Genomic DNA, 24,912 nt, shown 5'->3' on the forward strand with positions numbered 1-24,912 from the left:
CCTTTTTTAGGCAGTGGGTTCAATATCGACAATCTAGCAAGTGTCAAACTATAGTTATTTAGACACAGGTGAGTTCAGAGGAGAGAGGACCTTCAGTTCAGCTGGTGTGCAAACAGCAACAAAACAATTATCTGTTTGAATCCAAGCTCTGTTTTTGTTGAAAGCTGTTAAAGGCATGGATAGGTGCTCCAACAAAAGCAGAAACTGTTATCCAAAGCATTAAAGAATCCTGCATCATACAAAGGAACTGAAGAAAACCGTGAATAAAGCACTTGACTAATAATCCTTAAGATTAGTCACAATTCCTTGGTAGAATACTGACTGATTCAATTATTGCTTTAATATCATTGTGTGATATAACTTCCTAAGCACTGGAAACCTTGAATGAGGAACTGGATTGTTTGGATTACTTTGTGCAGGTGCCTTGTATCCAACCAGTATGAGAATCAATGAAGAAGGGCGACTGGTGGTAAACTTCAAGACGGAGGTTCGATTCAGAGGCCAGTTTGTCATGTCTCACCCAGGTAAATGACAGAATTTCTATGAGTGGTAAATCCCCTGCTCAGATATGTATTCTTGATTCCACAAACAAGCCAACACATGGGCGAGTTAGGTGTTGTGAGACGCTGACTGTTTGGATGGAATTCTCGCATCCCACCCGTGCCGGATTTGGTGGCGGCCGGGAGCGGAGAATCTAGCGGGAGCCAAAAAGCTGGAAAACCGGCAGCGTAAAAGCACGTTGTAATTCTCCCAATGGCGGGTTAATGGTGGATCGGTCTTCCCACTGGCTGGTGGCATGAATTCCATTTGCATCTCATGATTGCTCATTGAAATATCTAGCCGCTGGTATCCCATCAGATCTTCCAATCGTCCGCCACACTGGTAGAAAATTACTTTCGTCTGAAACCTGATTGATAAAGAGTACCTTTCACATTGCGCTGCTCTACGCTTCTTGGGCAGACTGGTTCCTGCTCTCCATCTTCATGCTGAGCTGATCTTCATGGACATCACCAAGCTGCTGGACCCATGGACCCTCCTATATGACCGAGATGGATCAGTAAAGTGCCTGGGGTTGGGGAGTACAGCAGTCTCCTTCTGCTAGTACCACACACCAATTTCCACCTCGGCCGCACTGTGCTGCAGAATCATGCAGTCACTGCACCAAAGGTCCAAAGTTCGACTGGAGGTGGGCTGAGATCTGAGGTGTAGTGGGGGTAGGGTGGAGTGGAGTGGCGGCGGGAGGGGGTTGGTGGATGGTGCCCTGATGAGGACAAAAGGGGGCAATATGGAAGGAGGGCTGTGCAAAGGTGGGGGAAAGGATGAGGTTTCACAATGGCAGGCAGAAGGGCAAGGAGGTGGATGGAGATGTTGAAAAATGGAAGGCAGAGAGACGACGGAGGGAAGGGAAGCTGGATCCTAACCAGGCTGCATGAAAAGTTCACAATCAAGGTGGTCAAAGGGATTCCACATCGGTTACTGGAAGTGGATATACCAAGACTTCAGATGCGGTGGGTAGAGGTCCAAATGGGGCATGGACAAGTCGCAGGTGATGGGTTCGGTGGGAGGGAGGTTGAATAGAAGAACAGACTTCTTGAGACTGCTAGCCTATTCCCTCTGGGTTGCTGACATCCTGAATAGGCAAGTGGGCTGGAGAGAGTGATACGAGTGTGCTGGACTGATGTTTAAATATGGTGCCGGGCCCTTCGAACCCACCAGCTGACGGCAGGCGGACAAATCAGCTGCCAGGAGAGTCAGAGGGGAACTCGCCTGCACATAATTAATGAGGTTTCATTCACAGAACCTGGCACAGGATCCCGTCATTCTGGCCACTACCAGAAAGGCACCACCAGAGCTGCTCACCTCAGCATTTAGTCTCAAAATCAGAGAATTCCACCCATTTGCTTCTGTGTGGCTGAGAACACTCAGATTCAAACCTATGTGAAAATGCACACATTTCAAACAGATCCTTTAAGAAAGTTCTCTGCCTTGAGTGTGTTTCAGGAAAACAAATAAAGTACTTGTTAAATGTTTTAATAATGGAGGATGTCTGAAAATGTTAAATGGGTCTGGTTACCAAGCACTTTGCTGACACCTAAAAATGAAACAAATCCTCCTGTGATCGCTTCAGAAACAATTGCAAGTAATGAAGTTTTATTTGTCCTGGTACTTGTATTAATTAACTCTAAATTTATTTCAAAAAAAGAAACTGGCCAGAAAAAATAAATTGATCCTAATCCTTCTGTATCCTACTTTTGTCTATATGTGCACCTATCCTTTCATTTCTACCTTTCACTAGTGGTGATTGATGTAACATCTGCACTGCTTTTGTGTTCCAGGCACCTCACTAGCATCAATGGTAATGTCTGCTGATCACCCTGGCCTTACGTTCACACTCAGTCTTGTGCGCAGTGAGCCAACCTACAACCAGCCAACACAGCAGTGGAGTTTCATCTCCGATTTTGCTGTAAGTTTACTATGTTAAGGTATTGGTGTACCCTTCCCACATCCTCACTCCCTTGCATTCTCTTCACTATATTCCTGGCTTCATGGATTGAATATCGGGTGCTGCCAATGTCTCACACTGCTGCCCATATTCAATGCTTCAGATCTAAATCATTCACTTCCCAATGAACTCTTTGCTTTTCTGACTTCTGTATTCCGCCCACTCCTGACTCCAGCCTTGGCAGCCATGCCTTCAATTACATTATCTTCCTTCGCTTGATATTCATGCTTCTCCTTATGACTGTGAAGTGTCTCAGAAAACTTTCCATATTCTAGCTGCTTAGATAACCTGAAGATTTATTGTTGCGTTAGTTAACAAGTATCAGGCACCATTGCAGGACAGGACTGCTGCATTAAAAAGATTGCACATGTTGAAATCCACTTCTTGTTACATGATATCAGGGGAGTTTTACTGATGTTTTGGAGGTTGCATTCCATGATTCTTCTCACCAAACTTGAAGACATAAGAAATAGAAGCAAAGGTAATCCATTCGGTCCATCAGAGCCTGCTCTGCCATTCTATACAACCATGGCTGATATTCCACCTCAACTGCACTTTCCTGCGTGCTCCTCATATTCCTCTGTCCTTATTTATTGGATTAGTTAACTAGTTACTAATTTAGTAATGTCATAACTAGTTACATTCTCCTAGCTGGGAATGGATGAAGAACATTCATCAACTCTATAAATTGAAACAAAAAGAATAAAAAGCAGCACCTCCTTTCCTCTTTGCAGTGAATGCCCTCTTGCACTCAAATTTCTGACTGGTATAATCACCTTCTGAAGCACTTGATTCCCTAAACACTCTGTGCTTCAGATTTGTGTGGGAGCAAACACTGTCTATCTTTATAGAGAATTTAAGACACGTACCAAGTTACAACTACTAAGTCAACTTCCTGCTACACTAACACTTATTCAAGCAATCACTTTTGTCATGATATTCAAACACACACATCATGATGGACACACTAACAGGCAAATCAGAGTACACAACACCACAACCAATCACAGACAAGAACACCAACCACATAAAAAGCACGAGCACGACACCTGGAGGTCAGTAGGTCTGGGGAGAAGGAAGCATGAAAGAGCTGTTGAAACACCACAAGCAGGGAGCCCCCAACGTGCAGAGTGCAAAGACCAAGTTGTAAATAGTGAGTTTAAATAAACAAGCGTTGTACCATATGCAACTGTGTTGGCTCTTCTGTGTGTTAGAACACCCAACACCACATGGTACAGGAGTGGATCGATACCTGCCTACCAACCTGCCATTCTGGACATGGACCACACCGGCAAACCGCAGCCGATGCAAGTCACGGGGAACCTAGGCACCAACTGGAAGCTCTACAGGCAGCGATTTGACCTGTACATCCGTGCCACCGAAAAACAGAATGTCTCGGATGATTCGAAGATTGCAATGCTCCTCTTCTACGCAGGCCCCCACCCAAATGATGTCTTTAATTCACTGGTGTTCGAGGAAGACGAAAACCAGGCCAAATATGACACGGTCATCCTCAAAATGGACCAGCACTTTCAAACTGAAGTAAACGAAACTTTCGAAAGATACATCTTTCAGCAACGCCTGCAAGGTAAGGAGGAGCTTTTTCAACCCTTTTTGACGCACCTCCGGATTCTAGCGCAGTCCTGCGGTTACGGCACCACCACAGAGTCCATGATCAGGGACCAGATTGTTTTTGGCGTTGCCTCCAGTGGCCTACGCCAGCAGCTTCTTAAAATAAAGAGCCTCACCTTAGCGTCTGCTGTGGAAGCCTGTGTCCTCCATGAGAATGCTGCCTGCCGTTTTGCCCGATTTCAGGCGTCCGAGTTGGCACGGAGGGGGTCCCCAGCCGTCGAATCGGCAAGCCAGGCCGCCCACGACGTTGAACGCATCCAGGCCGTCGATTTCTTCCCGCCCCACGGCCCGGACGACAGCGGCCGCTTCCCGCGCTTTTCGCGGTCTCCCGCGCAGGTGCGCGCCAAGAATAACGGCCACAACGAGGGACGCACTGCGCAGGCGCGCCCACCGCAAGATCGCACTGCGCATGCGCAGTGGCGCAACGAACGCCGTGACGTCATGACGTGCAGCAAGTGTGGAGGTCTACACTTAAAAGGGCAATGTCCTGCAAAATACCAACAGTGCAACAGATGTGCCATGATAGGCCACTACGCAGCCCGCTGTCGTGCGGCTCAACCCATGGATCCGGCGCATCCTCGACAACCTCGCACACGAGTCAGGACCGTCCAGCCCACGCATCAAGACTTCCAGTTAAGTGATGCAGATGACCAGGATGACTTCAGAGTTGCCGTCATTGATGTCAACAAGGTCAATGCCATCAATCCAGACGATGAGTGGTGTGCCACCCTGACGGTCAACCGATCGCGCGTCGCCTTCCGTCTGGACACCGGCGGATCCGCCAACCTGATTGCTTACTCTGCAGTCCAGGCCATGAAGGTCAAACCACTCATCACACCATCCCGGCTTAAGATGGTTGACTATAACGGGAACGTTATCCCGTCCGTAGGATCTTGCCAGCTACAGGTGACTCACAAGAGGTACACGGCCACACTCCCCTTCGAAGTTGTGGGCTCATCAAAGGACTCGTTACTGGGCGCACAAGCGTGTAAGGTCCTTCACCTGGTACAGCGCATCATGTCTCTCTCTCCAGATGAGATATCCGACTTCCCGGATGCTGAGTTCCACGCGAATCTCCATTCCCTCCTCGCTCACAACCAGGAGGTTTTTGAAGGCATGGGGACATTGCCACACACGTACAAGATTCGACTCAGACCGGACGCCATCCCTGTCGTTCACGCACCTCGCAGGGTTCCTGCGCCTCTCAAAGACCGCCTCAAGGCACAACTGCAGATTCTTCAGGACCAAGGGGTCCTATCCAAGGTCACGGAGCCCACGCCATGGGTCAGCTCCATGGTCTGTGTAAAGAAGCCCTCTGGCGAGCTCCGTATATGTATAGATCCAAAAGATCTGAACAACAACATCATGCGGGAACACTATCCCATCCCGAAACGAGAAGACCTCACCAGCGAGATGGCGCGAGCCAACATATTCACTAAATTGGATGCGTCCAAAGGATTCTGGCAGATCCAACTGGACCCGGCCAGCCGAAGACTATGCACATTCAACACCCCTTTTGGCAGATTCTGCTACAACCGGATGCCATTCGGCATCATTTCGGCATCTGAAGTATTCCACCGCATTATGGAGCAGATGATGGAAGGCATCGAAGGGGTACGTGTATATGTGGACGATATCATCATTTGGTCCACCACTCCGCAGGAACACATGCATCGTCTTCGACGTGTCTTCACCCGCATACGGCAAAATGGCCTGCGTCTCAACCGTGCGAAGTGTGCTTTCGGCCAGACGGAGCTGAAATTCCTCGGGGACCACATCTCAAGGTCCGGGGTCCGTCCCGATGCAGACAAGGTTAGCGCCATCACAGCCATGCCACGACCGGCTGACAAGAAGGCTGTCTTAAGATTCCTGGGCATGGTCAACTTCCTTGGGAAGTTCATTCCCAACCTGGCTTCTCATACAACAAACATGCGCCATCTCGTAAAAAAATCGACGGAATTCAACTGGCACCAGTCGCATCAGCAGGAATGGGAGGAGCTCAAGCACAAACTGGTCACGGCACCAGTGCTGGCCTTCTTTGACGCGACTCGCCCTACAAAGATCTCAACAGACGCCAGCCAATCTGGTATTGGAGCGGTACTCCTGCAAAAAGACAGCACGTCATCATGGGCCCCGGTTGCGTATGCCTCACGAGCCATGACCCCTACCGAACAGCGCTACGCGCAAATCGAAAAAGAATGCCTGGGCTTGTTAACTGGACTGGACAAGTTCCACGACTATGTGTATGGCCTGCCACGATTCACGGTCGAAACTGACCACCGCCCCCTGGTCAACATCATTAACAAAGACCTGAACGACATGACTCCTCGCCTCCAGCGCATCTTACTCAAACTCAGGAGGTACGATTTTGAACTGATCTACACTCCGGGGAAGGAACTCATAGTGGCGGACACTCTTTCCCGAGCAGTGAGCACACCACCAGATGCGGAGGGGTTCGTGCGTCAAATTGAGGCACACGTGACTCTGACAGCAGCAAATATGCCAGCTGATGATCCTTGTCTGGCCCACATACGCGCAGAGACGGCGACTGACCCTCTGCTGCAGCGAGTGATGCGCCACATGACGGAAGGGTGGCTAAAAGGGCAGTGCCCCCAGTTTTACAATGTGCGAGATGATCTCACCAATATAGACGGGGTCCTTATGAAATCGCATAGGATCGTCATTCCACACAGTGTGCGCCAGATGATTCTTCGTCAACTACACGAAGGCCACTTGGGTGTCGAAAAATGCAGACGAAGGGCCCGGGCGGCGGTATATTGGCCGGGTATTAATGAAGACATAGCCAACATGGTGCTCAACTGCACAACCTGTCAGAGGTTTCAGCCGGCGCAACCTCCGGAAACACTTCTACCACACGAGATGGTGACGTCCCCCTGGGCGAAGGTGGGTGTTGACCTATTTCACGCGCTCGGCAGAGATTACATTGTTATTATAGACTACTTCTCAAACTACCCGGAAGTCATGCCTCTCCATGATCTGACGTCGTCCGCAGTCATTGGGGCCTGCAAGGAAACGTTTGCTCGCCATGGCATTCCAAGGACTGTCATGTCAGACAATGGACCTTGTTTTGCCAGCCGTGAATGGTCGTCCTTTGCCGCAGCATATGGTTTCACTCATGTGACATCCAGCCCTCTGCATCCACAATCGAACGGGAAGGCTGAAAAGGGTGTCCACATCGCAAAGCGGCTCCTGTGCAAGGCGGCTGATGCCGGATCGGACTTTAACCTTGCCTTGCTGGCCTATCGATCGGCCCCGTTATCCACGGGCCTCTCGCCAGCGCAGCTACTAATGGGTCGCTCCCTCAGGACGACGGTACCTTCCGTCCTGGCACCGACAACAGACCATGAGGCGGTTCTTCGGGACATGCAACTGCAGCGTGATCGCCAGAAAGGTCGGTACGACACACGAGCGACGGACCTGCCCCCCCTGTCCTCCGGAGACAAAGTACGCGTCCATCAACCGTATGGTGGCTGGTCAGCACCGGCCGAAGTCCTCCGACAAGTGGCTCCCCGCTCGTTCCTGGTTCGCATGCCGGATGGTTCCGTGCGTCGCCGCAATCGGCGCGCCCTTCGCCGACTTCCACGTTCACAGCCACACAACACGCCAGATCCTCAACAGGCTTCCGAGGATGACTTTGTGGAGCTGCCGCACATCACGCCCTTTCCATCGCCACCCATGGCCATGCCTGCACAGCAGCCGGTGGTTCTTGATCCACCCTTAAGGCGGTCAACCCGAATTCGTCGCAAACCCATTAGAATGGACTTATAATACAGTTCATATGTTTAATAAGTTGGACAATTTTACATGATAACCTGTTGTTGTTTATCGTTCCAGATGTCGTCTGACTGGACAACTGTTCAAAATTTTTTTTCTTCTTCTCTCGTTCGCATTTCTGTTATGTTATGGTACAACTGGATTCATGTGACGCACTCGACATCGCCCCATGTACATAGTTCCGTCATAGACACATGCTGCACACGACACACACACACTCTTAGATGCACTCACGTCACGATCATATTTATTACCACGTAGGCACATATCTTTGTAAAAAGGGGGGATGTCATGATATTCAAACACACACATCATGATGGACACACTAACAGGCAAATCAGAGTACACAACACCACAACCAATCACAGACAAGAACACCAACCACATAAAAAGCACGAGCACGACACCTGGAGGTCAGTAGGTCTGGGGAGAAGGAAGCATGAAAGAGCTGTTGAAACACCACAAGCAGGGAGCCCCCAACGTGCAGAGTGCAAAGACCAAGTTGTAAATAGTGAGTTTAAATAAACAAGCGTTGTACCATATGCAACTGTGTTGGCTCTTCTGTGTGTTAGAACACCCAACACCACAACTTTCAGCTGATTGGCAATTATCTGTCAGTGCCATTGACAGGCAGTTTATCTTTAATACATATCTTAAATAACTTACAGTTTCTTTTGCAATTTTAATATTCTACATGTTAATCTAAATTATAACTTGAGAAATACATTTTGGTTCAGACTGATGAAGCCACGTTCTATTTTAAATTTAGATTTTTGGGGAATTCTGTTGTCTTTCAGAGATCAGAATTTGCGATTGCAAACCCAGTAATTTTCTGTGGAAAATTATGGGCGGGATTTACCAGCCTCGTCGCGCTCAACTTGGTGATGCCAGGAGGCCGTTGAATCTCGCGAGAGGCCCCTCGTGAGATTCGTAATGCTCGAAACGTCTCACGACTTTCAGCGGAAACCCGCAAGACATTGCAATTGGGGTCTCGCCCTCACTTGGCGTGATCCAGATGAGCATATTTAGTAAGCTATTAGGCTCATTTAAATATGTCTCTGTCATATTCACCCAGCCCCCGGGAACTAACGGCCTTGCCTGAGAGACCTCACCAGGACGCCATTTAGCACTTTTTTCCACACATGTGGGCCAGGCGTAATGGCAGCTGTTGGGGGGAGGTCTTCCCATACCATTAGAGACCTCTAGGTGGTCGGGGACTGGGCAGGGTGGAACTCCAGCACTCCCGCTGCCAGCCTGGCACCTTGGCTCTGCCACACGGGCACTCTGGCAGTGCCTGGGTACCACTGCCAGGGTGCCTTGGTGGCACTGCCAGGCTGGCAGGGGCACTGCCAGGGATCAGGTCTGGGGTGCCTCACCCATAAAACGTGGAATGAGAGGGGTGGGTCAAGGACCCCATAGGCGATCAGTTGAGTGTAGTGGGGGGCTCCGGAAGCAGCCCTGATTTGTGAGTACTCTTGATTTAAATGCGGCCTCAGCCAGGAGTTCCCCACTGAGGCCAAAAATAAACGGCAAAGTGCTGTTGAATAGCGGTGTCTTTGTCGGTGCTACAGGTACCGAGAAATACCCCGCTAAACGCACCCGAAAGAGAACTTTTTTTGGCCCGTTAAACCATGCCCTATGTATCAGTGGCCTTAGTAATTGACCTTGTCATTTAAAGAAAGTGCTCCATCTTGTGGCTGGCCTAAGAATTGGTTAAATTCTCCCAATTAGAATAATGAACTTGATATTTCTGTCAAAAGAAAGAACTGTCTTTTATTTGGCACATTTCATATCTTCAGAACATCTAAAGTATTTCACAGCCAAATAAGTGCTGTCGATGTTTCAGTGGAGGAAAACACGGAAAACAGGTTGTACTTAAACAAACAACAATGGGATAAATAATCAGACAATCAGTTTTAGTGCTGCTGATCGAGGAATAAATATTAACAGCTTCACCGGGGAGAACTTCCCTACTCTTCATCAAATATTGTTATAATAATCTCTTACACCCAATTAGAGGACAATTAAGGCCTTCTCATCAGAAAGACCACACCTCCATCAGTGCAGCACTTCCACAACAGTGCAGTGAAGTGTCTGTCTTAGATTACATGCTCAAGCCTCTGAAGTAAGATTGAGCCCTGCCTTCTGACTCTGAGATAAGACTGCTACTATTGAGCAAAGGATGCCAAGGCTGAGACTTGCAAACATTGGCCTTGAGGATCAATTTGACAACATAATTACAGAGGAGATAGGCTATCGAACAAGAAAGACCTTACAGTCCATGGTTGTATCTGTTTGATTTTTAAATGAATCTGGGGTTTCACATCCACTATTCTACAATAAACCACCAAAATGATTGCAGCCCTAATAATTATTTCAAATTCTACACTGGATGTATGCATTTGAACCAGTGTTGAAGAGCTTTGCGCTCCCAGCATGTAAGTTCACTATTCTCACCATCCACATGTCTCTTTGTTCTTTTTCCCTCCAGATCAGGGATTATTCAGGTACATATACAGTGAAACTGATCCCATGCAGCTCTGCACCGAACCTGGAGTACAATCTGCCAATTGTCTGTAATCCACGAGAACCCATTACGTTTGATCTGGATATTCGATTCCAGCAGGTATTGTAGAATGCCTGCAGACATTTGTCTGCAGTTGATTTAATGTACATAATAAAGGTACTATGGTATCGTGTCTAATATCTTAACCTCATATCATTAATAGAAACTATGATGTAAAATTTTGTAATTCCAATGTAATTAACTAAAATTAATATAGTATAATTTAACAATGGCAGAAGCTAATCACTTGCTGCTCTTAATCTTTGTAAAAGGTGAGCGACCCTGTGGCTGCTGAGTTTAGCCTGAACACCCAGATGGTCTTACTGTCCAAGAGAGAAACCTGGCTGTCTGATGGCTCAATGGGATTTGGAGAAGGAACGGATGTTGCATTTTCTGAAGGTTTGCTAGCACATGCTATACATCTAGTGAGACCTCCCTACACATACATGCACACCATCGAAGCTATCAGTAAAGAGATGTTTATTTCTGATTAGCATACTGGTATTGCAGAGTCACCCATGCAGACCTGATATGTTCTGTGTCTGATATCCTTCTGTAACTGACAGATTAGCCCGCGCCGAAGTGGCCGCGCCGCCGTGAACGCCATCGAGGTTCACGACGGTGTGAAACAGCCCCGGTCCCGACCGATTCAGGCCCTGAGCACCCTATCCCCATAACCCAGTAACCCCACCCAACACTAAGGGCAATTTTGGACACTATGGGCAATTTAGCATGGCCAATCCACCTAACCCGCACATCTTTGGACTGTGGGAGGAAACCGGAGCACCCGGAGGAAACCCACGCACACACTGGGAGGATGTGCAGACTCCGCACAGACAGTGACCCAAGCCGGAATCGAACCTGGGACCCTGGAGCTGTGAAGCATTTGTGCTATCCACAATGCTACCGTGCTGCCCCTAGATATATATCTTCTATCTTCTTTCTTATGGGACCTTTCAGTGGTTTATATACAGAACACAGTTTTTGAAAGAGTTCACAGAAAATCTTTTCTGCGTACAAATTATTTAGTTGGGTGTATGATTGGCTGTTGGTTGGTTAGCGTATTCCCAAGTTGACTTCCATTGGCTTAGCCATATAAGGACTTTTTCCTGTCCATTGTGATTACCTGTGGCTGATTGAAACCATGTATCATACACGTCCGGTTTCCACTGCGCTGAACTTGCAGCCAATCCATTAACCTTTTCCTTACAACTAACTGGAGTTTTTATGGACATTTTCCTGAAGTTGTAAGTTATTTTACTACATCTAGTTTTTTCTGATGTTCTTTTATCGTCCCCTCCTCGCGTGTACAAGATGTTTTATAATTTTCACAGAATTGATTGAGAGGTTGGGATAAAATTGTGCAAGACAACATTAGTACTCACTTGGAGTACCGTGCACAGTTCTAAACACCTATTATACCACAGTGGTTAGCACTGTTGCTTCACAGCGCCAGGGTCCCAGGTTCGATTCCCGGTTTGGGTCACTGTCTGTGCAGTCTGCACGTTCTCCCCGGGTCTGCGTGGGTTTCCTCTGGGTGCTCCGGTTTCCTCCCACAAGTCCTGAAAGACGGGCTGTTAGGTAATTTGGACATTCTGAATTCTCCCTCTGTGTACCCGAACAGGTGGCGGAATGTGGCGACTAGGGGATTTTCACAGTAACTTCATTGCAGTGTTAATGTAAGCCTACTTGTGACAATAAAGATTATTATTAGGAAGGGCATTAAAGCTATCGATATATTTATATAGTATATATATATGATCAGGGATAGTCAGCATGGCTTTGTGAAGGGTAGGTCATGCCTCACAAACCTTATTGAGTTCTTTGAGAAGGTGACTGAACAGGTAGACGAGGGTAGAGCAGTTGATGTGGTGTATATGGATTTCAGCAAAGCGTTTGATAAGGTTCCCCACGGTAGGCTATTGCAAAAAATACGGAGGCTGGGGATTGAGGGTGATTTAGAGATGTGGATCAGAAATTGGCTAGCTGAAAGAAGACAGAGGGTGGTGGTTGATGGGAAATGTTCAGAATGGAGTACAGTCACAAGTGGAGTACCACAAGGATCTGTTCTGGGGCCGTTGCTGTTTGTCATTTTTATCAATGACCTAGAGGAAGGCGCAGAAGGGTGGGTGAGTAAATTTGCAGACGATACTAAAGTCGGTGGTGTTGTCGATAGTGTGGAAGGATGTAGCAGGTTACAGAGGGATATAGATAAGCTGCAGAGCTGGGCTGAGAGGTGGCAAATGGAGTTTAATGTAGAGAAGTGTGAGGTGATTCACTTTGGAAGGAATAACAGGAATGCGGAATATTTGGCTAATGGTAAAGTTCTTGAAAGTGTGGATGAGCAGAGGGATCTAGGTGTCCATGTACATAGATCCCTGAAAGTTGCCACCCAGGTTGATAGGGTTGTGAAGAAGGCCTATGGAGTGTTGGCCTTTATTGGTAGAGGGATTGAGTTCCGGAGTCGGGAGGTCATGTTGCAGCTGTACAGAACTCTGGTACGGCCGCATTTGGAGTATTGCGTACAGTTCTGGTCACCGCATTATAGGAAGGACGTGGAGGCTTTGGAGCGGGTGCAGAGGAGATTTACCAGGATGTTGCCTGGTATGGAGGGAAAATCTTATGAGGAAAGGCTGATGGACTTGAGGTTGTTTTCGTTGGAGAGAAGAAGGTTAAGAGAGACTTAATAGAGGCATACAAAATGATCAGGGGGTTGGATAGGGTGGACAGTGAGAGCCTTCTCCCGCGGATGGATATGGCTGGCACGAGGGGACATAACTTTAAACTGAGGGGTAATAGATATAGGACAGAGGTCAGAGGTAGGTTCTTTACGCAAAGAGTAGTGAGGCCGTGGAATGCCCTACCTGCTACAGTAGTGAACTCGCCAACCTTGAGGGCATTTAAAAGTTTATTGGATAAACATATGGATGATAATGGCATAGTGTAGGTTAGATGGCTTTTGTTTCGGTGCAACATCGTGGGCCGAAGGGCCTGTACTGCGCTGTATTGTTCTATGTTCTATGTTCTATATCTAAATTATCTCTTATTCTTATTATACTTTTTTCTAAAAGAGGCAATGTGTCAATCCTATCCGAATAATACCAGGGTGAAATGCAGTGCTGTGGGGAAGGAAACAGGATAGCTGAATTAGTTTTGAATTGCTCGAACAGATGGTTGGCTAGGTGCAATGTAATGGGCTGAATGGCCTTCTTGGGTTCTCTAAACATCAGTAGGTATTTTGTTTTCATTGTGTCTCCTACGATTTTTCTGTTCAGGTTCACTCATTTATGGACGTGTCATGGTTGACCCAGTCCAGAACTTGGGCGATTCTTTCATCTGCAACATTGAGAAGGTTTTTCTTTGTACTGGTGCGGATGGATATGTTCCCAAATACGGTCCAACAAATCGTGAATTTGGCTGTCTGGCTGACTCCTCATCTTTGTTGTACAGGTTTAAGATTCTGGTATGTTGGATTCTGTTAGTTAAAGGGAAGGAAAATGGAAATGTAATTCAAGTTGCTTATTCACAATTAGCCATGCATCAACCTGTATTCTCTTACTTTCCTCAGGACAGAGCTCAGCCTGAGTCCCAAGCTCCAACCTTTGGTAATGTCCCCTTCGATGCTAAGTTGGCTATTGATGCCCCCGATGCATTACCACTTGTGAAACAGCCAGGGTCTGATGGTTTTAGCTTTGCTTCTGCTCCACTTTTCCAGGTGAATGTTTGATGTTAACCCCTACATTCCTCCTGGGTTTTAGTTTACTCTTATGTTGTGAATGCCAATTGTTTGGAATGAGGGGTTGGACAGTTTGTAATGGTTTATTTTGGCACGTTATTCCAACTCGTTTAAGGGGAATCGACCTTCTTATCCTGGGCAGGATTCTCCGACCCCTCGCCGGGTCGGAGAATCGCCGGGAACTGGCATGAATCCCGCCCCGCCGTGTCCCGAAGTCTCCGCCACCAGAGATTTGGCGGGGGCGGGAATCGCGCCGCGCCGGTCGGCGGGGCCGGGAATAGCGCTGCGCCGGTCAGCGGGCCCACCCCCGCCGATTCTCCGGCCCGCGATGGGCCGAAGTCCCGCTGCTGGAATGCCTGTCCCGCCAGCGTGGATTAAACCACCTTTTAAATGGCGGGACAAGGCGGCTTGGGCAGGCTCCGTGGTCCTGGGGGGGGGCCGCGGGGCGATCTGGCCCCAGGGGGTGCCCCCACGGTGGCCTGGCCCATGATCGGGGCCCACCGATCCGCGGGCGGGCCTCTGCCGTGGGGGCACTCTTTTTCTTCCGCCTTCGCCATCGTCTTCACTATGACAGAGGCGAAAGAGATCCCCTCCCCTGCTGACGCTCCCGCGCATGCGGCGCCCGGCGAAGACCTTTCGGCCCCGGCTGGCGTGGCGCCAAAGACCTTTCCCGCCAGCCGGCGGAGCGCAAACCACTCCGGCGCAGGTCTAGCCCCTCAAGGTGAGGGCTTGGCCCCTAAAGGTGCCGGAACCCCCCGCTCCACCGGTCGTCACCTGGGTGCCTGGCCCAGCGCCTGGCCGCCCTCCCTAAGCGGGAGACTCAGAACCTCAGCAGCGACCCAGTGCGGTCTCTTGTCCCAGAAGAACTCTACAAGCATTCTCTGGATCTTTTTGACAAAGTCAGGGGGAGGGGTCAAAGTGACCAGCTGGTACCACAACATGGAGGCTATCAGCTGGTTTATGACGAGAACTCGACCCCTGTAAGACAGCACTCTGAGCAGTCCTGTCCAGCGTCTCAAGCGAGCGGCGACCTTAGTCTCCAGCTCCTGCTAGTTAGCCGGCTAGGATTCCTCAGCCAGGCAAAGCTGAACTCCCAAATAAAGGAGGCTGGTCCTGCTCCAGGTGAAAGGCCTGAGCTCCTCTGGGAGGGGGTCCGTCTGCCACGGACCGACCAGGAGTCCGGAACATTTGGCCCAGTTGATCCTGGCAGAGGACGCGTAGGAGTACACATCCTGGCACTCTCGCGTCCTCCGCAGGTCAGCAGGGCCAGTGAACATGAGGAGCACGTCATCAGTGTAAGCCGAAAGGACCACCCCAATGCCTGTCCTGCGCAGAAGCAGTCCCGACAGCCTCCTCCGCAGGAGGTGCAGAAAAGGCTCCACGCAAATTGAATAAAGTTGGCCTGAGAAAGGGCAGCCCTGACGCACTCCTCTCTCAAAGTGAAGGGGCGCCGTCAGAGACCCATTAACCTTAACGAGACACTCTGCGGCAGTGTACGGAAGTCGGATCCGGGCGACAAACTGCATCATGAACCCGATTGCTTGCCGAGTCCCGAATAAATATTCGTGATCCACCCTGTCGAACGCCTTCTCCTGATAAAGGGACAGGAAGGCACTCGACACATCAGCCCTCTGGGAATGATGGACCAGGTCCCGGACCAGATGAATGTTGTCATGGATTGTGCGGCCCGGGACCGTGTAGGACTGGTCAGGATGGATCATGTGGTCCAGCACGGTGCCAAGGCGCAAACGTCATTGCATTGGTGAAAATCTTGTAATCCGTGCTGAGGAGGGAGACCGGACGCCAGTTTTTAAGGTGGAGGAGAGAGGGACATCTCCCCGGTTGCGATACTTTCCCCCAGGACCCCCGCATAGTCGCTCCCCAGGACATCCCAGAACGCCCTGAAAAACTCCGCGGTCAGCCCGTCCAGCCCTGGGGTTTTGCCCCAGGACAGGCTGTCGAGGGTGCCGGTCAGCTCCCCCAGGCTTATAGGGGTATCAAGCTTACCGGCACCCTCCGGGCCGACCTGCGGCAGGTCCTCCCACAAAACTCTGCAAGCATCCTCGCTGGACTGATCCGGAGAGAAGAGAGCGCTGTAGAAGCTTCGGATTTGGGCCCGAACCTCCTCCGGATCCGAGACGAGGGACCCGTCGTTGGCCAGCAGTATAAGGAGCTGCTGACGGACCCCATGCCTTTTTTCCAGCGAGTAGAAGAAGGGGGAGTCGCGGTCCATATCCGTAAGGATCTGGATCCGTGACCTCACATACGCGCACCGGGACCCGACAAGTTGCAGGTCCAACAGCGCGCCTTCTTCTCTCTGTACACCAGCCGCAGGGTCGGGTTTTCATCGGGCTGACCGAGGTGTGACTCCAGGTCGAGCATCTCCTTTTCCAACTCCTCGACCCTGGATTTCCGCCTATTTGTCGACCCCATCGCATACTCCTGACAGAAGGTACGCACGTGAGTCTTGCCCACGTCCCACCATAGCTAGTATGCGGACCGCGACTGAGCGCGAGACATGGAGAGCCCCGCCCACACGAGGCGGTGGTCCGAGCACAGCACCTGCTGCACAGAGGCTGTCGGAACACGGGGCAGGTACGCCCGTGAAATATAGAGGCGGTCGATTGTGGACGCTCCAACCCCAGGCCTCACAAAAGTGAAGACAATGGAGTCAGGATGGAGAGTCCGCCAGACGTCCACCAAGTCAAAGAACCCGACCAGGTTCCTTAACTTCACCACCGCACGAGAGCTGCACTGGGTACCAAGGCGGTCCTTTGTCCCGAGTGTGCAATTACAATCTCCCCCCAGGACGATGCACTCGCCCGCGGCTATGATGCCAAGATGAGTGGACACTTGTTCGAAGAAAGTCGTCTGCTGCTGGCCAGCCTGGGGAGCGTAGCAAAGTGAAGTACCTCGACCCCCTCGCGGACCGTCAAGTGCAGCAACCGGCCTGGCACTGGCTCCTTGACCCCCAAGATCTCCGGCTGAAAGTGTGGGCCAACAAGATAGCCACCCCGCCTAAACGTGAGGTTAGGTGACTCATGTAGACCACCCCCCGCCACTCCAGGAGCCACGTGGCTTTGTCTCCCGGAGCGGTGTGGGTTTCTTGCAGGAAGCACGGCGCATACATTCCGTCGCGGCGGACTGAGAAATTCTGGAACCTGCGGTGCGCGTCCCTGCTGCCGTTAACGTTGAGGCTGGCTATGGTCACCTCCATGTCAGCAGTAAAGTGCTACCTTCACCTTTTCCGTGCTCAGAAGCAGCAGAGAAGCGCGGGCCCCTCTGCTCCCTCAGGAGTCCGGTGAGGAATGATTTCTGCCAGCGCTGCTCAGAAGCGTCCACGTCTCCCACCTCTTTAACGTAGGCGCGGGAAGACCGGATGAGCAGCGCCAAGTTCGGCCACCGGTTGAGGGCTAGCTGCACTCGGTTTCGGCGACCGTGGTTTGCAAACAGAAAATCCCAGAGTTGCCTTCGGGGGATGAGGGGCGACTCAGTGTCGGCCACGAGGGAGTCCACCATCTCGCTGCTGATGGAGCCAAAATCATCCCCCGTGCCCCCCACCGAGCAACCGCCCTCCTCCGGGCAGTCGCCGTCTGGGACCGAGTCCTCCGCCACATTGAATGTGGCAGATGGCACGGTCCCACCAACCAGCCCTGGGTCTGCCTCGATCCCACCCCCCGGATCGTCGACGGACGGGTTCCTTGCAGACTCCTCTAATTGTATCAGGCCAGAGGGAGGTGGCGGCTCAGATCCCCGCTCCTCTTGCGACGCCGGGTCACCGGATAGACCCGGGAACAGTTCCGGAATAAGCTCCGGGTTGGAGATGGGGAATGCCAGCGTCAGAGGCTGGGATGGAGAGGGGAGGAGCACCTCGCCACCACCACCCAATGACCCTGAGGTCAGGGAGCCGTCACAGCCCTCCGGTGTTGTAAAAAGGAACGCCTCTGGGGTGCAAAATGGCACCGGGCGGAACGGGCCCTCGGGGGTCTCGCTCGCACCCGGCTCCGGGGCGTCCAGCTCGGGGGGCTGTGACAGCTCAGGGGTCGACAGATGATGGACTTTGTCGAATCTCTTCCGGGGGCGCGGTGTAATGCCGAGGGGCAGGGGTTGGGGCGCCACCCGCTCTGTTCCAGGGGGGGTCATGATGTTTCTCTCCCGCCCCCCCATCCAAGGATTGGCGCCACTTGCTGGGGGTGCCCTGCGCTGAAGAAATCTCCATTCTCGCAATCCCCCCCCCCTTCCCTCAACACTTTGCTCCCGGGTTCGAGATGTTGCCGTTATCTGTGCCAGCCTGGGAGCACGCGCATCACCACCACCACCACCTTGCTGACCCATGCCAAAACGACGACGGGCCCGGTACCCGGCGCTGAGGCGTCAATGGGCCCGGGAGAGCTTGAGTGCCTGCGGTGTCCACAGGCCGGAGTTCTGGAGCACAGCGGTCTCGCGGCTGACGGGTTTGGGGGTATTTGCAGCCGATCCCCGCCTTGCCTTTCGGGCCTTGCGGCCTGATGGATGCCCTCCCTCCTCCACTCCGGCAGCCTACCGGCCAGTCTGCGCCTGCACGGTGTCCCCCTGTAGGGTCGGGGTGGTAATGCCAATGGAGTGGGAGGGGCTGGCGGCGCCACTCGCAGCCACCTTGGTGTCAGTGGTGGCTTCGGAAGCGGGGCAGTTCTTCCGCACATGCCCCACCTCCTTGCAGGCGTGGCACCGCACGCCACCTGCAGACCAGAAGATGCAGAAGGTCTCCCCTAGATGGGAGACCTCGAATCCCCCCTATAATACATCCCCCGGGCCAACTGGATGGAAGCCTGGCGCCAGAAGGAGTAGATGTGCCTGAGGGGGGAGTGTCCTTCAGGCCGAGAGGGAGCGGCACTATCTCGGAACAAACCTCTCCCAGTAGTTGGAGGTGGGGGAGAAGGCGCTCCGTAGGGAGGTAGGGCGGGACATTGGACAATGTGACCCGCTCGGCAGTGGCCTCAAGAGGGTCCACTGCCACGTAGGTCCCGCCGACCATGAGCCCCTTTTCAAGGACGCGGTGAACCACCCTCATGGCCCTCAGGAAGAACACGACTTTCCCGTACATTCGAGGGGCGGCCACAATGGCCGACGACCCCGGCCATTGCACAAACGCATGCCTCTATGGTGACGTTGGGTGATCTTTGCTCAGCTTTCGGGTCAGCAATCTGAAAGGTGGCGGGGCTGCGGGAGCAGTGGAGGCCAACGAGGCCACCACCCCCGCATAGGTAGCTCTGGTCAGCTCCGCCATTGGCGTAGGTGGAGTAGCTATCAGGGCAAGTGCCACGCCCACCCCAATGTGGGCTTTGTCGTGTTGGAATTTAATTGAGGAAATAGATAGTGGAGAGGGGGTTGTCAGGGGAAGAGAGAGGTGGAATGACGGACTCTCCCCCTTGGAATGTATATAGGGGAGCAAAGCAGGGAAGGAAAGAGAAGAGCGAACAAGGAGCACTGTTGGAGGAGGTCAGCAACACAGGAGGGTGGGGCACCGTAGATGGAATGGTGCCCGAGGTGAGAGACTCCGGGTGAAGCTGGAGGGTGGGAGGTTGGGGATCTTCAGCTCAGGAGGGGGCCCAGCAAAAAAACACAGTCCGTGCTCCCACCCTAGGTCACCACACTGAGTGACACTGAAGTCTGAAAGAAGTCTTCAGCCCAAGTAGGGCTCAGCAAAATACAGTCTGTGCTCCACCCTAGAATGATCACCCAATGGAACCAATCTCCTCCCTGCTGGTGTAAGGGATCTTCAGCCCGGGAGGGGCCCAGCAACCACTCAATGTCGCCGCCCTGGAACAAGCTCCCCAGATGGAATGAGGAAGGCCTGACAGTTGGGAGAACTGGGCAGGGCCAGGCCTTTAGCCCGGGAGGGGCCCAGCAAACAAACAGTACAAAGGGGCTTTACGCCCACCTTGCTGGCTCTCTGTACAGCAATCTCATTCCCTTGCTCTGTGAATCAGACCTTCAAAAATCAAAAATTACAGGTTGAAAGAAAATAAAATTGATAGACCTCTATTGAAACCAGTGATTGAGAGAATGTTTATCCCACAAGTTTGCAAGTAAGTGTAATAGACTCAAAACAATCAATCTGCCTGATCAGCTTCTGTAAGGAACAATTAAGATGTATCTCTATTGTAACTGAGATTAGGTACAGACGGAAGTGATGGCTGTATGAAAGATGCAATCAAACAGCTCCAGCAACGAGTTGAGAATCAACATTGCTATTTAAGATTATTTACAAACTCGGGGCAGTCATATTTAACTTATTCTGTTGGTCATTGCAGAGGCTCACTGCAGGAAATTAATAAGTCGGTAGAAATGATAATGGAATAAATTCATGTAAGGCATGAGAGTGAAACGTTCAACTTCAGTTATCGTACATCTAACTTTATGCAATTCACAATACAAATAAAGAATCTTTCCCTAATCAAGCTGTGACTTTCTAAATCTCTTCCAGGTGGCCGCTGGCCGCGAGTGGTATGTGCATGTTATTTACACAGTCCGATCCAAAGAGACTTCCAGTAGAGGAATTGGCAAGAGAAGTGTGTACCATTCCATGCCCTCCACTGGAAACCTTTCCAACAGCCCAATACTTGACCGTAGCCGACGATCATCGCCAAGGGAACCAGATCTAGTCCAGGACATTAGAACAGAGAATAGCAGAGGCACTAATATTCAGCATATAGCACTGGACCGTGCCAATAAAATCATCATCACCCAGAAGGACTACCTGCCCCGTGGTGAGCAGTACCAGAAACCACTTCAGCCCACCACCAGCGAGGAGTTTGAAGGCGGTATCCTCCCCATGGCCGGTGGAGCTGGGGGTCTGCTGCTCTTAGTCTGTATTGCCGCCATAATCTTGCTGTTGTTGAAGCGCAGGAACAGTAGTGCCAGCGGGAAGCAGTCGCCGAGTGAGAAGCGGGCTGGCAGCAATGAAACAATGACCACAGGGCAAAGTGACAGCAGCGACAGTTCAGAGGTCTAACGGTGCTGAGAGCTGTCACTATGACTTCAACAAAAACTGGTTGTAACAGAGAAAAATCCCAGTGCCTTATCCCACGGTGCCTTTCATGAACACTTGGAGCAACAACGGCAAATGATTGTTTATTTTTTCTCATGAGCTGAGACTTGAACGAAAACAGAAAAACTCTTGTCAAAGCGCATCTAGGCACAAAGGGCAAGAAATTAGTGACAAGTTTTGAATTTGAACAAGTTATTTATGTTTGGAAAGTAGCATCCTCTTATAGCGTGTGACACTGTGGGATTGTACCCCCTGACTTTTTTTTATACACTTTGCTGTTGGTTTCTGATGTTTGAAGTTGATGATATCCACATATTGGTGGGGCTGAATGTCATCCCTTTGGTAGTGAATTGATGCCTTTAAACTGACACAATTTATGCCTAGCAGCCTGGTGCTCTTGTAAAGGGGTTAGAATGATTTTTGTTTCCTTTTAGTTCTTAATGCCTGAACCTTGAATTCTTTATAATGGTTATTCATATGTATTGCAATGCTTGTATTACCTGTGCAGAATTTAGCTCGTCTTGTGCTTAGCTTCTATTGTTGAAACATTCTACTCCAATACCTCTTCTTAGGATAGCTATCAATGTTTAGATTATATATTGGCATGAAATTCAGACGTGATGAGATGGTGGGGGGAAACACAAGAATAAGCTAACCAGAACTAACAAGAGGTTTAAAGCACATCCTTGAAGCGGTCTTGTGTGTGATTCCTGTGTATAAACTTTAAACTATTGTAAATGTATGTTGGTGACGCCATATACTTCCTGATTTAGTGCTTGTAGATTACCAAACAATGGTAATCATGAGAATATAATATTTTTTAGAGCAGGAAGAGGACATTTTTCTCGACCAGCCTTTCCCGTTTTGATAGATGTGAACATTACACAATTACCTTCTCACCTTATCCCTCGAGCCACTTTCCCTGCAACCTCATCTATCCATCTTCTTATGTTCATCTATCCACTTTCTCATATCTTCAATCGCTTACATTTCAATGCCATTTACCAATCTTTTCAACAAATCCCTTAATCCTTTTTCGCTCAATTTCATTCACCCATCTTCTCAGCATAATCTTCAATCTTTTCCTTCCTTCCAAAATGCAGTGACATGCCTCTTTGTCCCATATCAAATGTTAACTGCAATAACCCTTCCCTGATTTATTTTACGAATCGTTTTTCTTGAGGTGAAAACGAGTCAGCTCCTTTCCTTTGTGGAGCAGGAGAATTCTCAAATTGACACTCGTAGGATGCGCACAGAGACTGTTTTACTATGAATCCTTCAGGAGCTGATTGTTTCAGAATGTATCTCATGACATTATGTTCTTAGCCACTGTTTTCCTTTCCTTTGTAGCTTCTTTGGTAACACGAGTTCAGTGCAGCCACTAAATGCTGAGGATGTTTTAAATGTGCTGCTCCTTTGTCCTTCTGCACAAATCCTGTTAATGCTTTGCTTTTTTAAAAACTGGGATATTAATGAAACAGGTTGTTAAATCTTTCTACACATGATGGTGCTTTATAGTAGGATTTTGAAGTCCTGCATTTAGTGTGAATCTCTAAGTATAAACAACACTTGAATGACTTTCTTTATTAATTATAACAACTTTTGCTGGATACATTCAGTGAATGTATAGCACTTGTAATGTGTATTACATCAGAGGACATGGGCACTCTTATATGTTCACTTTGATGCTGTGACATTATTACCTCAACATTTTACATTTTGCCATCGTAGTAACAAGAGCAGCAGATTTGTTTTTTTATTAAGGGGCAATCTAGTGTGGCCAATCCACCTACCATGCACAGCTTTTCGGTTGTGGGGGTGAGACCCACGCATACACGGGGAGAATGCGCAAACCCCACACAGACAGTGACCCAAGGCCAGGTACGAACCCGGGTCCTTGGCACCGTGATGCAGCAGTGCTAACCACCGTGCCCCCCAGAGCAGCAGATTTTTGATTCCGGAACTCGGAAAAGTTAAATGTCATCCCACTTTTCAAAAATGATTTGAGGTTTTTGCTCAAAAATTAATGCTGTTAAGGAATACCATTCTCATAAATAAATTCAACTTATTCAGTGATTGACGCCTCTAAGCCCAGCTGTAAACAGATGTATTTATAGAATCTGAATCTAGTAAATATCCAGGAATCCTTTGTTTTTAAAAAAATAAATTTAAAGTACCCAATTCATTTTTTTCCCCAATTAAAGCTGCCATAGTCCCAGATGACCAGAGGCTGCTATCCCCTTTGAGGCGGAGAGAAGACTGGTAGTGGTTTAACCTGAGGGTCACCACACCTCAGGCAAGAAGCCCCCAGCTGGCATGGGAATTGAACCTCATGCTGTTGGCTTTCCTCTGCATCACAAACCAGCTGTCTAGCCAACTGAGCTAAACTTGCTGCTTTTTTTTTTCCAATTAAGGGGCAATTTAGCGTAGCCATACCACCTCCCCTTTACATCTTTCGGTTGTGGGGTGAGACCCAAGCAAACAAGGGGAGAATATGCAAATTCCACACTCCGGGGCTGGGATTGAACCCAGGTCCTCGGCACCATGAGGTATCAGTGCTAACCAATGCACCACCGTGCCGCCCGAGAAACCTGTTGTAATGAAAAGCAGAATTACACTTCATTCAGTCACTGTGAAGCAGCGACACTAGAAATGGTGATTAGTTTTGCAGCCTTAACTTTTATCTGAAGCGACACTTTAACATAGGAACAGGCAAATACTATCAAAGCCCATGAACACAGGAAACCAACTTGGGTCCCTTTCGTTGACTTTACCTGAGCTTTAGCTGGATTCAGGGAATGTGAGACTGGCATTTTCACATTCTGGGCTGGAAAACTGAAATAGAAACACAAATGATACGCTGCAAGTCAGTCCGCATCGGACAGAGAACCGATCGCAGAACGCAGTTGTTGCTATCATGAGCTCTGACTGCATTCTGATGGGTTAAGTGGCAGACTTTACTGAATTTCTTTTGAATGACAATAATACAGTAGCTTTCATTAAAAAAAAACTGTCTCATGCTTCTGTTTATTGGTAAATATTTGTGACTCCGTTAAGTTGCAATCCCTCTCAACTTTACAATCAGCTTCAGCTCCAAACATTCTGCTCAGAGTACCCTAAAGTGGGATTTTGCCAAAGCGTTATGAAGTTGTAAAGTGGGTTCTGAAGCTCAGACAGTTATAGCTCCAATTTTAGGGTGGGAACAGGCTTCTTTTTTCACAAATTGTTCATTATTGAGAACTTTGGGCACTGAATTTGTTGTGGTTTGTTTTCAGATGCGTAACGTGGTGGAATGGTTCCAAGCATGTGCCCAAAAAAGCTTAAGGCCCATCCTAAATTGATCTTTGGGCCTCAGTGGGACAAGCATTCCACATGGGCATCTGCCACTCCTCCAGGGCCCAATCTAATTTAGCTCAATAGTCTCAGCACTAGCAGCAGCCTTGAGGGTTGGCAGTTGGCATTTGACAGACGGCTGAGCACAGGGCCAGCAGCAGCCCATAGTGTTGCTGGAAAACCGCATCCAGCCAAAACATGTGAGGAGAATGCGCATATTTGGTAGCATCCTCGAGTGGAGCCTTTAAAGATTGCTGGCCTTGTAGATCAGTTGGGCGGAACAGGTCCAGCACCTGATGAATCCCATGGATGGATCC

General features: G+C 49.7%; 1 protein-coding gene across 1 annotated transcript in view; it reads left to right on the forward strand.

The window, feature by feature from the left end:
- frem3 (Fras1 related extracellular matrix 3) overlaps positions 1-24,282 on the forward strand; it is a 305,423-nt gene extending 281,141 nt beyond the window's left edge. The window contains exons 18-24 of the mRNA XM_072496140.1: positions 420-524; positions 2,337-2,464; positions 10,422-10,556; positions 10,769-10,895; positions 13,772-13,959; positions 14,065-14,211; positions 20,699-24,282. Of these exons, the coding sequence (XP_072352241.1) occupies positions 420-524; positions 2,337-2,464; positions 10,422-10,556; positions 10,769-10,895; positions 13,772-13,959; positions 14,065-14,211; positions 20,699-21,226 (1,358 nt within the window). The 3' untranslated portion in view covers positions 21,227-24,282. The remainder of the gene's footprint in view (positions 1-419; positions 525-2,336; positions 2,465-10,421; positions 10,557-10,768; positions 10,896-13,771; positions 13,960-14,064; positions 14,212-20,698) is intronic.
- Positions 24,283-24,912: the final 630 nt, after the last annotated feature.

The sequence above is a fragment of the Scyliorhinus torazame genome, chromosome 3, assembly GCF_047496885.1.
Source record: "Scyliorhinus torazame isolate Kashiwa2021f chromosome 3, sScyTor2.1, whole genome shotgun sequence".
Classification (NCBI taxonomy): Eukaryota; Metazoa; Chordata; class Chondrichthyes; order Carcharhiniformes; family Scyliorhinidae; genus Scyliorhinus; species Scyliorhinus torazame.